Source organism: Anguilla anguilla, chromosome 4 (assembly GCF_013347855.1).
Source record: "Anguilla anguilla isolate fAngAng1 chromosome 4, fAngAng1.pri, whole genome shotgun sequence".
NCBI classification, from domain to species: Eukaryota; Metazoa; Chordata; class Actinopteri; order Anguilliformes; family Anguillidae; genus Anguilla; species Anguilla anguilla.
The window spans coordinates 49,713,831-49,726,984 of NC_049204.1; the positions used below are offsets into that span (position 1 = coordinate 49,713,831).

At 42.5% G+C, this 13,154-nt stretch overlaps 1 protein-coding gene across 12 annotated transcripts in view; it reads right to left on the reverse strand.

Annotated features, from left to right (window-relative positions):
• Positions 1-13,154, reverse strand: part of unm_hu7910 (un-named hu7910) — a 56,231-nt gene that overhangs the window by 19,016 nt on the left and 24,061 nt on the right. For 4 of the 12 annotated variants that reach the window (XM_035413792.1, XM_035413798.1, XM_035413791.1 and 1 more), the window contains 6 exons: positions 12,855-12,899; positions 12,118-12,153; positions 11,601-11,636; positions 10,341-10,382; positions 10,007-10,045; positions 8,852-8,899 (listed from right to left, as the gene is read on the reverse strand). In XM_035413792.1, coding sequence (XP_035269683.1) covers positions 8,852-8,899; positions 10,007-10,045; positions 10,341-10,382; positions 11,601-11,636; positions 12,118-12,153; positions 12,855-12,899 — 246 coding nt within the window. The remainder of the gene's footprint in view (positions 1-8,851; positions 8,900-10,006; positions 10,046-10,340; positions 10,383-11,600; positions 11,637-12,117; positions 12,154-12,854; positions 12,900-13,154) is intronic. The other 8 variants (XM_035413795.1, XM_035413799.1, XM_035413803.1 and 5 more) reach the window with 5 other exon arrangements.

The window sequence follows — 13,154 nt, forward strand, 5'->3', positions numbered from 1 at the left end:
AAGAGTTTGTTCCCAAATCTTTATTTGCAGCCTCCAAACAGACGATTTACAGAAAACTGTGTGTCAGTTGTCAAACTCCAAAGGATGCAATCTGACAATAATTTAACCTGTTAACTTGTACAGCAGGATACCATTTAAACATAGGTTTACAAATGTAAGGTTCTGTCCAACCAGGAACGGCAATGAAGAAAACCTCTGAGATTGTCATAGTATTGTTATTGCTCGCTGTACAATGCTATCCCCTTTAAGTTCTGCAATATCCTATCGCACGCTGAAAGAACTCCATCTGTCACCTATGGCTTTTCAAAAAAGTTAACACTTTTCATAAAAACCGCAACGTTAGAAATGCATGCCCAAACATGTCTTAAAAATCTATAGAAAACCTAAAGGCCTTGTACAATTGTAGAATTATGTAAAAATTATCACCACCTTTTGAATTCACATTAACATTAAAAGAGTTATAAGAGTAGAAAAGACCCTCTAGTGTTATAGAAAAAATATTATATTCCAGACAGATGCTCAGTTTTTTCAGAAAGATTTGTACTGCAGCATTTCCTAGTCTCTCATATCACAAACTGATTTTTATTCTGGCAGGACACAAATAAAACAATACACAGACAAAAGCATGAGTTAAATTCCTTCAGAAGGTAACTTGTTCCAAATTTGCCAGACAGTTGATTATATATACACACAAAGCTCCATTTTTGCCCTTGCAATAAAGTTACGACAACAGCATTAGCACAACAACACTGACACTGGACACTAAGAGAACAAAGTTGCACCACAAACTAATTTTATCTAGAGGTCATAGTACATTTCAAAGCCTATCTACCATGGCTAATTAAAGATGAGTTATATATTTTTTCTGCAGTATCTTTATAGTTCAGCCTTCCTCCCTGAACAAACCCAAACAAAGGGTGTCTTAGAGATCTAGAACCAATTCACAGTCATACGGGCCCTAGCAATTGACTGTAGTGTAGCGAGAACAGTGTCAGCTATACAAGGGACCCCTGACCTTAGTAAGCTTAATAAATTAGGTTCAGGGCCACTGAAAAAACACTTGTTTATGTGTAATTCTAAAGTTACAGTTGCACAACAGTGGTAAAACCATTTTGGCAATGGCAAAAAAGCTAGCACTTGTAACATCACCTGCAATACCTGATAAATGTAGTGTACACATTCCTCTACTCTAAATATAAACATGCTTCTGTTTACCTTTAAAAGGTTGAGCTTATTGTATTAAGGAGTGCAATTGTGAACGGTTATTGCCAAAGGATAAAACAGGCAGAAAAAAGTCCACATAAAACATTAACTGTATACCTGACTTATCAATAACAGGTACAACTCATTTTGCAAAGCCACACACGCACAAACACACACACACAGGCACGCGCACACACACGCACACATACGATTCCTAACAATCCTCTTTGAGTTAACCTGCCAGTATAAATTCATTTTTGATATGCAACACAAGTGAAGACTCCATACTGTTAACAGAAAAAAACAAAAACTCCAAGGAGTCACTGTGAAAGATCAGTGCAGCTTTGCATAGTACCTTCACACTAACACATCAGTTCCATATCCAATACATGATCCAACCAAGGCAAAACGAGTCAGACCATCGCGACTCCATAAAATGTTGAAACTCGTGACTCACAAAGCAATATGTACCTCTATTCCTGTGAATACACTGCAGAAAACATTGAGATCAAATGCGTTCAGAAAACACATTTAAACTACTGTAACTGCCTATCAGAGAAAGAGAAAAAAAGGGGCACACATTAAGGCCATTAATGAACAAATCTCTAGCTACCTACAAATCCTAATGAGAGCAATTAAAGGAAATCATTTATATTTGCCACAAAGGAAAAAAAAAGAAAATTATGATGAAAGGGAAAACCACATAAAGAAAGAACTCACAAATTGCACAGAAAAACAAGTATGTGTGTGAGTGAGGGATAAAGTCTGATAAACAGCACTGGGGGGATGGGGGGGGACAAACAAACAAACAAAAAAAAAAAACATAAAGCTTCACAAGTCACCACGAGCCAGAATTCTCCTGATTCGTTTGGATTTCGGCTATCATTTTGTTTGTTTTGTTTTTTTTATTTTTTTTTTGCACAGTGGTGGGAATTCGCCCTCTGCTCCCTTTCAGTGGATTGTAATTTGGGCTGGTCCTCATGGTGTCCCAATTCTGTGTTTCAAGCTTTACGTATCTGGAAAACAAGGGGAAGATTCTAAATTAGAGGACCAGACGGAGCGGAGCGATTTCAACAGTTTGCACCAACATGCAAAAAAAGAAACAAAAAAACCAAACAAACATCCAGTAAGGTGAGCTTCACCAAGCTTCAGTCATTAACATAGCCGTGGGTGCTGCGCCTCCTGGACATGGGTATTACAGACTGAGGGCAGGCCAGATGTGAGTGTACGCTGCACTAGGCACAAGTAGACCCAAGCACACAATTCACTAAGCCACTGACAAAGTGTGTCTGTAAAAGACAAACGTGCAATCGCAACACTGCTCTTATAATCACACACGTTTGTGCAACCATTAAGTTCACTTCTAGAAACATGTTCGAACATTGCATGCTCACATTACTCTAGGGTCCTTCTCAGTGCAAAAGTGGAAAAAAAAAATGCGGAAAAGATCTTACAGGTTCTATTTGTGAGGCATTTTCCTGTTAGTAAGCTATTTGGAAGTCCATATGCATAAAATTACTTTACTGCTCCTAGACGGATAAAAAGCAGCCTAAAGAGAGAGGGCATTTTGTCCTCTATTTATAAAATGGAGACATTACAAACATCTCAATTTGTGCACCATTATTATTTTAGATAGAACCCCTTTTGGCAGAAGCCTCTATGACCAGGGTCAGCTAGGTTCTCAATCACAATACTCATCAATAAGCACATGCTCAGTATCAGCACAATGCTACTCGGTTCACTCTTGATATTAGAGCATTCACTTTGTGCACTGATCACACCCGGCATGCACATTTACTCAAGCTGCTGTCCCCCAAAAACAATGAACCACCCCCATCACAGTGACAGCTTGGACGAGCGGCCATTCCACACGGGGGACGAGCGCCTTCCAGAATGGGCCAACGGCAGCACAGGGTTCACCGGCACATTTACGTTTGAAAGGAGCCAAGGCAACCGTCAGCCGAGGGAGGGGGGAAAAGAGAGAGCAGGGGGGCGGGCCACAGCGCTTCCCAGCCCCCACGCGGGCTTCCCAAGGACAGATGCCTGTAAATTCAGGCAGACGGTGCGCTAAGCACACTGGCTCGAGCGGCAGACAGCCCGCCGCACCTCGCGCTCGCGCTCCAGCCCCGCGCGCCGCTAAATCACTCTCCGGTGTCGGGCATGCTCAGTGAGGAGACAGAGCCCCCTCAGAACGTCGCGCACTGAAGGGCACCTCTGGGCCAGGCGGCGGCCATTTTGCGGCTCCTGTGGATTACTCTGCGCGTAATGGCTGCTCTGCCTGTGGACCATGGGCTGAGGGAGGAGGGGTGGGGAGGGTCAAAGGTTCACGTCTCTGGTGGATTGCCGAGCCCAACCCCCCACTCACATGCCTCCCAGAACAGAAGGGATGGTTTCAATTCACCACCTCTCTCTCTCTCTCTCTCTCTGTAACAACAAGTTTTGTTTGTCAATGAGCCGTCAAAAGTAAAGCCATTTCCTTGGACACCGACGCTAGAATAGTTCAATGGCCTGATTACGAAAGGCTGAATTATTAATAGACAGCATTGAGCACGTATTGCATCAGGGCTGCAGGCATCAAAAATGCTGGTGGAATCCCCCATTGTACCGAGATGCCAGTTTTGTTAAGCGGAGACACAAGACAGGAGTGAGCTCAAGAAGACTGTGGGAAACACGACTCTTCCGTGTCAGTCCCAGGGCAAACGATGACTCATTTTCCATGCATTTTTTAAATGGCTGGAGATAAGCAGAGCATTCGTCTTTGTCGGGCGATGCATTATTTACCACTGACAGCAGAAAGGTGGAGCCCCTGAGCACTGTGACGGTCCGATCCATTCATCTTCCTCAGTGAAAAGGTCATGACGAACAGAGCCTTTCTCAAAAACATTAAAGGCAGCAATATGCCAGCTTGGGCCGGAGAGATCGGGGCCATGAGGTTATAGGTCAACACTGCCCGCATACTTGTAATTACTGCCATGGGAACATGGCCGCCCCTCAGCAAGCATCTGAAGACCAACTCCGGGCTCTCTCTGTCATCTTGAACATGTCTTCCCTAAACTGGAACAGTACACACCTGCACGTCAACCATTGACACAATCACAATGCTTTTCATATCAACATTACTTATCCTGGTAGACTAAAATTAAGCAGTACTAAACTTCAGCATGAAAGAAATATTTTAAATAATACTAAATGAAACGAGACATGTCAAATGTGTTTTCGTCCCAAGCATGTAGAAATCATGAGTCACTAATCTTGTCAACTGTCTCAACGTCATCAACAGCACCCACTAGCTTTTAGCAATACAAAATAATGAGTGAACAAAAGGTTAGTATTTGCTACTTAATTTACAAGAATAAAATGCGTATATCTTGTATGATGCAGGTTCAGCGAGAGTATACAAAATGCTTGTTCATTTTGCATTATCCTGTGGGTGCTGTGCGCAGCATACGTTTTAAACAGCCATGATTTTGATTAAGCAACATTGTATATCCCGACTTAAGCATCAGAGTGGTATCGTGTAACGGGGTTTTCTCCAAGCAGGACATGCAAGTCTTTGTTTTTAGAAATGTAGTCATTGTCAGAAAAAGAAAAAGAAAAAAACAGTTTGTGTTCACTAACTCCACTGTGTAACTAATGTAGAGATGTGGGAAACAAAGAACCTCAGACAGCCCTTTAATTATTTCTCAGTGTTCACTGTGTGTTCTCAATGTTCTTTGTATGCACTGACTACATCAGCCTACATCAAGAGGACTTGCATATACAGTAAAGGTAGCACAAGGGCTACAAACAAGAGACTTTTATCCCTTGCATTATCGTGCTTTTCACTTGACTGCCACAGGGGGGCAGAGTTGTTATTACTGCAGGGCTGTCAAACCGCTGGTGATAAACTCACAGCACAAGCTGATTTTTGCTCTAACCTCAGCTCCTGATGGCTTAATTACTCAGGCAGTTCCCTTAATTACTTTTCCGTGCTAATGATACATCATACTTTAACCACGTACCTGTGGCATAAATCCCACGCTAAAAGAAAACTTGATTGCCGTGTGTTTTGGGATATGCGCCGCTGTAAATGTAGACTGCTAATAACTAAGGTAAACCAAAGGGAATAGGTCAGAAAACCTACAGCGCGTTCAGCCTTTCCGGTAATTAATTTCAGCTCTGACCTGTTACGTGGCCTTGTTTCTCTTTCATTTCGCCGCTGTGGCCTTTGACAACCACTCCTATTTAGACAATGAGATGTATTGATCCGGGTTCATCGATCCATTGCTCAACGGTGAAGCTAACGTAATGCATATTTCCAATGTCAAAGTGCCTCGTGTGTGCTGTGAGGCTCTATTATGCAACCAGCCCGCACTTCAACCGCCCGGTTCATCGCCAAACGTTTGCGGTCAGACAGAAGCCAGGCCCTCAGGAACGGTCAGACTCCTCGAAGGAAACATTCAGCGTGACGGGACTCTCGCCAGTAGCTCTCTCACTCTCGCTGCGCCACGCCCGGCTGGCAGCGAGCCGCGCCAGCCCACGAAACGAAACGAAAGGCGGGGCAGCGCTTCACAGCCTGGGCCCCGCAGAGCTCTCCAGCTCGGCGAGGCTGACTAGAAAAAACACCGGGCCCCATTCAAAGCCAGCCAGCCGCTCAGGGAAATATCCTGCAAATCAGCCGCCCGAGCTGGAGGAGCTCACCTGACTGAGTGACAGTGAAATGTGGGGATCACACCCTTTCTGCCATTAAACCAAGTCCTCCAGGCAATAAGGCGGGACTTTTTCTGTGTGAGGTCTGCCAGAAGACGCCCTTTACAGAAGTAAGCTCCTGCGTTTTCAGACACCGAGAGAAGTGAGCGCAAAACCGCACGCTGGCTGGGTGCCGGCTGGGTGCTGGCCCGGGCGCTGGCCCATAGCCTCACCTCTCCAGCCCTGCGAGGAGGGGAAATTTGCACAAGTGCCTTCATGTCTTTTGCATGCAGTCAGATGTGATTGTGGGGACTGTTCTCTCCACTGCACTTTCCTTTCAGCTCTGTCTCCTCTGCGCTCAACATTCTGGATGCTTTTTGTTTTTACATTTCAATATCCTAAGAGGCAATATCCTGGACTCATTCAAATTATGTTCCAGAATAATTTTTCCAATTTTGCATTTTTAAAAAGAAAACCACCCTCAGCCCAGGCCCTGGTGGTAGGATTGAAATGAATTTAAATAAAATGATGGACTTCATTTCAACCTGTCCTTGTAATTGCTGTATCCAGAAGCAATAACACTGCATATTATTACAGCGCTAAGCAGACTTAATGCTGACCTGGCCATTATGTGACAGGTAAATATAGGTAGTGGTGTAGTATGTGACAGACAAATTGCTGGGTGTTGCTGTAGTTGAGTGTTTAAAAGAAAATAAAGAAAACAAGGGGTATCGATTAGGCCATTAAGAGGCAAGAACAAACAGTGTTTGTATACAGACCTTGCATGTTGAATACAGTAACCAACCAGATATACAGAGAACAACGTCAAAAGACGAGGGGCTGGTTGTTTAATTGCCTGCGATGACCACAGTACATATAGGCCATGCACCACTATGAGATCAAGCATTTAAATGGCACCCTCCATGTTATGGGCAAAAATGTGCAAACCTTTGAAACAGACTTGTATCTGAAAGCAGTGACAGATAAAACAGAGGGCTAAAATTAACATAGCTTCCAAAAGGCACAGCTATATGTGACAGGAGGCTCCGCCTCCCTATCAGCTGAAGCAGGCTGTCCAGAGCAGCTGTGAGAGCATCTCGCCCTGGAGGGCAGCGGCTGCGTGCTCTGCCAGGCCTTTCAACAAGGCTGGGACCCCCCCCCCCCAAATCTCCAGCACTGCATCACCATGTGGTCATGTGTGACAGAGGGCCTGTCCAGATCACCTCAATGCAAAGCAAACACAAGGATGAGCATCCATATACAGAGGCTCTGAGGTTAAAAAAGGCAGTGGGCAAATACACAAATTACGAGTTTCGCCCAGCTTGTTCCAACTAGAATATTTTCCACTCTTAACTGCCCGTTTGAATTTCTCTTACTGGCATGATTCTTGGAGAAAACTTCACTGGGTACTGTTCACTTCTGTACTTTTACAAGTAGGGAGCGACTGAAAACAGCCAATGAAGAACGACCATTCAGTATCAGAGCATATATGCACAAAGCAACAGACGCTTCACTGAGAGCTTAGTCTTAACTGTAGAACCTCAGAAAACTGCAGTGACAGAACCATAGGAAAAGGAATATACAGTGTGAAATATAGGAGCAGAAACAGCAGCAGTAACTGAGCTGTGGCATCAGCATGGCACTCTATGTAATCTGCTGACAAATGGCTACTGCCACAAACAATGGAAGCATGATGCAAGGGAAAAAATTGCTTAGCCTGTTGATGGAAGCCAAAGGGGACTTGAGTTATGGTAAGTGGTTGATAAACCTTACAGGCCTGTAATCAGTGGCTAGATGGTGACAGTGTACTGCCTCAAAATCATATGACAGCCCTGAGGCATAGCACACAGATTATTCCAAATATTAAAACACGGGGCCTGCCAACCGCTACCTGATTCTGCAGTACCCCAACGGGGAAGTGCCTAAGACTTTTAGCAGACGCTTTAATCCAGAACGATTTACACAGGCACGCTTGCGTGCGACTATCCCGAATCCTAGCATGTGCGGGAGGCTTAAGACCAGAACCAATCTCCAAGAAAACAAGAAACTATGATATGAGGCAAAGTTCAAAAGGCTTCAGCGCTGACCAGCTCCAACAGTAAAAGCTGTTTAACACCAGGTGGTGAGTCTACATAAAGGCCAAGCCCAATTTACATGAGAACACCTCAACATGTTCCCTCTTTGCAAGGCTAAAATTTATATTTGCCTTTTTTTTTGGAGTACCATCAACGGCCCTTTGGGTTAATGTAACTGCTGACTATTAATGCTACAAGATTATTGTCATTATTTAGAATAGATCTTTGGTACTTTAAAGACCCTGTGAAATCAAATCATGTCAAATCATTAGTGTTCTGCCAATCAGAAGTTTACTTTAAGGGAATATCCATATAGAACAGATCTGCCAGACTGTCAATGCCCATGCTTAGAAATGACATACTTTTATCAAAAATAAATCTGGAAATAAATAAACATAATAAGTGAATATAAATCTTCAACTTTAATGAACAACTGAAATCCAGGGAAAAAGCAGTAATTGCACAGGGTGTTTAAAAAGGGCTAAAGCTTTGAGAGGTATAGCTCTTGGCCACATTGGACTTATTTGTCCCCAGCCACTCAATTATTTTCACCGCTCAATTATCCCACCTTCAAGGGCCTCACAGCGGGGACACAGGAGCGATCTGTGCCGTGAGTGTTAAACCACCTCGCACTGCTGAGACAACACAACTGTAAAGAAGCATTACGCTAAGAAGCATCCTCTGCCTGAACGGGCTCTTCTGCATAAACAAAACCAGCAATTAGGAGGAGGCAAGCAAAACATTTACCGCCAATTCATTTAGCAGAGCCCCTGTCAATTCAAACCCATGTCCCTCTGCTGCAGAATTCTCATCACTCCTATTACACCACATGCATACTGTAATACTTCAGAATGAAAAAGTCTGTAATGAGCGAAGATGTTAAAGGTAAGTGATTCTCTATTTACCAAGTACTTTCTCCACTGGTTGGTCTTCTGCAGGAGCTGGTTCTTCTTCTAGAATAAAAGAAACAACCAAAATTATAGCATACAAGCCACATATACAGAGCAGTGAAAAAGTAATTCTTGATTTCCTCTATTTACGCATATTTGAACAGGCTGAACAGTTACAGATCTGTAGACAAAATGTAATATTAAAAAAGGGAACCTGAGTAAACACAAAACACATTTTTAATTATTATTTCATTTAATAAAAAAAGTTATCAAACACCCGTATCACCCATGTAAAAATGCATTTCCCTCTTAAAATCAATAACTGGTTGCACCACATTTAGCAGCAATAACTGCAACCACATGCTTCCTATAATTTGATATCAGTTGTTCACATCGCTGTAGAGGAATTTTAGCCCACTTTTTTGCAGAACTGCTTTCATTTAGACAAATTAGTAGGTTTTTGAGGATGAACTGCTTCAGATGCTGCCACAGTATCTCTAGCACCTCTATCAGGACTTTGACTAGGCCACTCAAAAAAATTTCATTTCTTTCCAGTCATTCAGATGTGGACTTGCAACTGGTATGAACTGGTTCCACGCTCTGAGAAAATGCAAACCTTCTGACACAAGAGAGTTTCTACAATGCTTCTGGTTTAGAATCCTTCATACAACAGTCCGTTTCTCGAATTCACCCTAGGAAGCAGCACACAGCTACACTGACCATATGCCGCTAAGCTAACTGGGGGTCTGCTGAGGTAGGTGTTCCCACACAGGCGTTCCAAATTTCATTTTCCCCCACAAGAGCAGACAAGGTGTCCCGTACGGACCTCGTCCTTTCAAAAGGAAAATATTCTGAAAGGAGAACCCGAAAACACGGGTTCAACACAAACGGGCGGTCCTCTCTCACCTCCCAAAGCAGCTTTTAATAGCGTCTCAGGCTGTGCCCAACAAAGAGTTCCACTCACTGTCTTAACGTTATGCAGGTGTAACTGAGCACCTCTTGAGGAGAACGCAACTCCATGAAGAACTTCCTTTACCCATGTAACATAAGACATTTTTAATTCAATTTCATTTATCTACCACCTTGTTTTGTGCACAGTCTCCTCCTTATGCCTGTTAGCACACTGATGTACCCTTTTATTTCGCAACTTTTAATACATATAATGTTTACCTGCTTCCTGAGGGTTCTCATCTTCTCGAGTGGGTTCATCTGTGATAATCAAACAAGAATACTTTGCTTAATATTTAATCATGCCATATTATCTCACAAAAACTGAGATTCTGTATACATTGTTTTCTTCTCTTAAATTCTCTCTCTGTAAATAATATTAATAATCATTTTAAATCCTGAGCAAGGAATTTTATTTATGCTTGCTTCAGAGACAGGTGTGCATATCTCACATCATCATATGTCACATTGTGATTTTAACTTTCCTATTATCACTGGAGTCTCTGTGACATCGATTGTGACAGCTCTGGACACTGGAGAAACATGCATGCTTTACCTCCTTGGTCTACTTCAAGTAATTCCTCATGATCCAGCTCTTCTGGTAAAAAAAAAAAAAAAAAACATCAGTCATGAAAGTAAATAACTGCATACATATCTGTGTGTGCATGCATTAGTAAATAACTGCACACATATCCCTGTGTGCATGCATTAGTAAATAACTGCACACATATCCCTGTGTGCATGCATTAGTAAACAACTGCACACATATCCCTGTGTGCATGCATTAGTAAATAACTGCACACATATCTCTGTGCATGCATGTATTAGTAAATAACTGCACACATATCTCTGTGTGTGCATGTATTAGTAAATAATCCTGTGTGTCCATTAGCTGAACTGCGCTGTCACTGTGTTGAAAACACTTCAATTGCAGCTGCAACAGCTCTGTCGACCAGAGGAGTCGCATATTTCTTGCACGATCATTTAGAAACAGCCCAGCAGACTCAGACCCTCCCACCAATGGCATTTTCTGCAGACAGTTACTTTAAACCCAGCAGCAGGCTGCTGGCCACACTAAGCACTGACACATCCAGCACACCAGGTACTATACTGAATTTCAACCAGCTGCAAGCCCTTAAGTGTGTCAATTAAATTCAGATTTTTTGTTCATACTAAAAAGTGTGTGTACGTGTGTGTGTGTATGCGTGTTGGGGCACATGTGTACGCGTGCGCGTGTGTGTGTGTGCATACAGTATGTGTTTGTGTGTGCATGTTTATGTGTGTGTTTGTGTGTGTGTTTTGCATGCAGGTGTGCGTATGTGTGTGCACGCATGTGTGTGTGTGTGTGCATCTGCATGCTTCTGTTTGGGCGTGCATGAGCATGGGTATGCATGTGCATGCGTGTGTGTGTGTGCCTGCGTGTGTGTGCATGCATGCGTACGTGCGTGCGTGTGACAGATGTAAATGAGGTTTTGAAGTGCCAGCTGCAGACCTGCTTCCTCTGAGATTCGTCCTGCGACTGCTAAGTGTGAAGAGGAGGAAGCACAAGTCACACCAGAACCTCACCTAATATCCAGCTACCGCGTTCCTCTTATCAGCGGTCAAAGCCAAAGCACGAAGGCCAGAGCTTGCAGGGTCCTAATGCAATATAAACCTCTCACAGCCTGCTGTCACATCCATTACAGCAGGCTATTCTGTTATTCTGGCCCCATTCAAGGGGTGAAATCTCCCATGCATAAAAGCCAGACCAGTGTTTAAATGTTTTCACATACAAAATACTCAACCATTTTTGCGATATAATGGTGAAAACACTCACCTTCTGTTTCCTCAGGCACTGCCTCCTCAACAATTTCTAGAAAAAGTGAAGACTAATTTAAAAAATGTTTCTTATTGCTTCATTAATAATGGCATTAAAGGACAACACAAATAATTCACACAATTATGTTTAAGAAGGCTACACAGTAAACCCCAGACAATGACATTTATTCATGCACATACAATATGCTTTGTTAACAACCTTTCCAAAAATATTTATCTGTTAAAGGTGAGATGATGTGGATGCATTTTGCAATGCGGCCCTCAAAAATGTTCTGAAAAAATCAACTGTCAGCTAAACTTAATACTTCGAAAAAAATGGACCTGCAGATTGCATAAATTTGCACTGACATTTAAAACCTTCAACAAAACACAATTAATGGAGAGTCTTGAAATGCCTTGTTTTGTGAAATGTTGCCACACTACATTTTTGTCATCATTCTTTAAATATGCAAACTGAAGCAGAGTAGAATATGCACTATCACACAGTTTCAAACCTCTTCCTGTCACAAACATACCTCCAATTGTATCAATAGCATCTTCAGTGTGGTCCTCTTTAGGACATGAAAGAAAAGAAAAAAAACACACAGTACAGCATTAATAAATATATTCTGAATAGAGCTGCTTTACCCTTTCAGCATAAATGCATTTTTTTTTCCACATTAAGTAACAAGTATAAAGCCATTTATATACACTGAGAAGGCCTCACTAATAATAAAACTGAAAGAGAAGAAAATGTGTCACAGTTCATTTATAAGTAAATACACACGAGTAAGGGCAATATTTACCATAGGGGTGTGCATCATTATCATTGCCTACACTGTCAACTGTATAAAACACACACCCACACACACACAACGTTGCAACAACAATCTGAGGACCTCAGTTATACTGACACAGACATACATTTCCATATATCAGTTGTATCAGCAATAGCAGAAATCACTATTGTATGGGATGGTACATACATGAAATGCAGAAAAGATACAAAGAACAAAAGTGAAATACAGAACAGATCTTGAGGAATGGACAGGGGACATGTAAGTGTTTACTGCAGAAAGTCCCAGCTGCCTTTCATGCAAGTCTCAAAATGGGACCCTTTTATATTACTATGGCTTCATTATCTCCATTATTTGATATGGACAGGTGAGACAATGTTGCAGTCACCATTTGTTTTACATTTGGATACCCCACACAAGTTTGTGCATGTGCTATGTCATTTCAAGGTGTGCAGGACGGGGATTGAACTGTCTACCTGAATCCGAATCTTCCTCCACTAGCTCAGGAAGGGGCACAGCGGCTAAAATGACATTTTAAGTTGACCGTGTGAGAGCGAAACAAGCCAAATACCACATTCAGAAGTGCCATTCGGTCGCAACACACAAAAAACAGCAGTGGAGGGTTGCGCAGAAATGTGTTAGCAAAGAAAGAATGACACCGGTGATGGACAGGACACTTAGGAAGAATGAGACAACGAGAAGTGCGGAACATGTCACACTGGTGTCTCGTTAAGAGCTAGGGGAAAAAAATGGAGCTCTACAAGATCTGGACTACC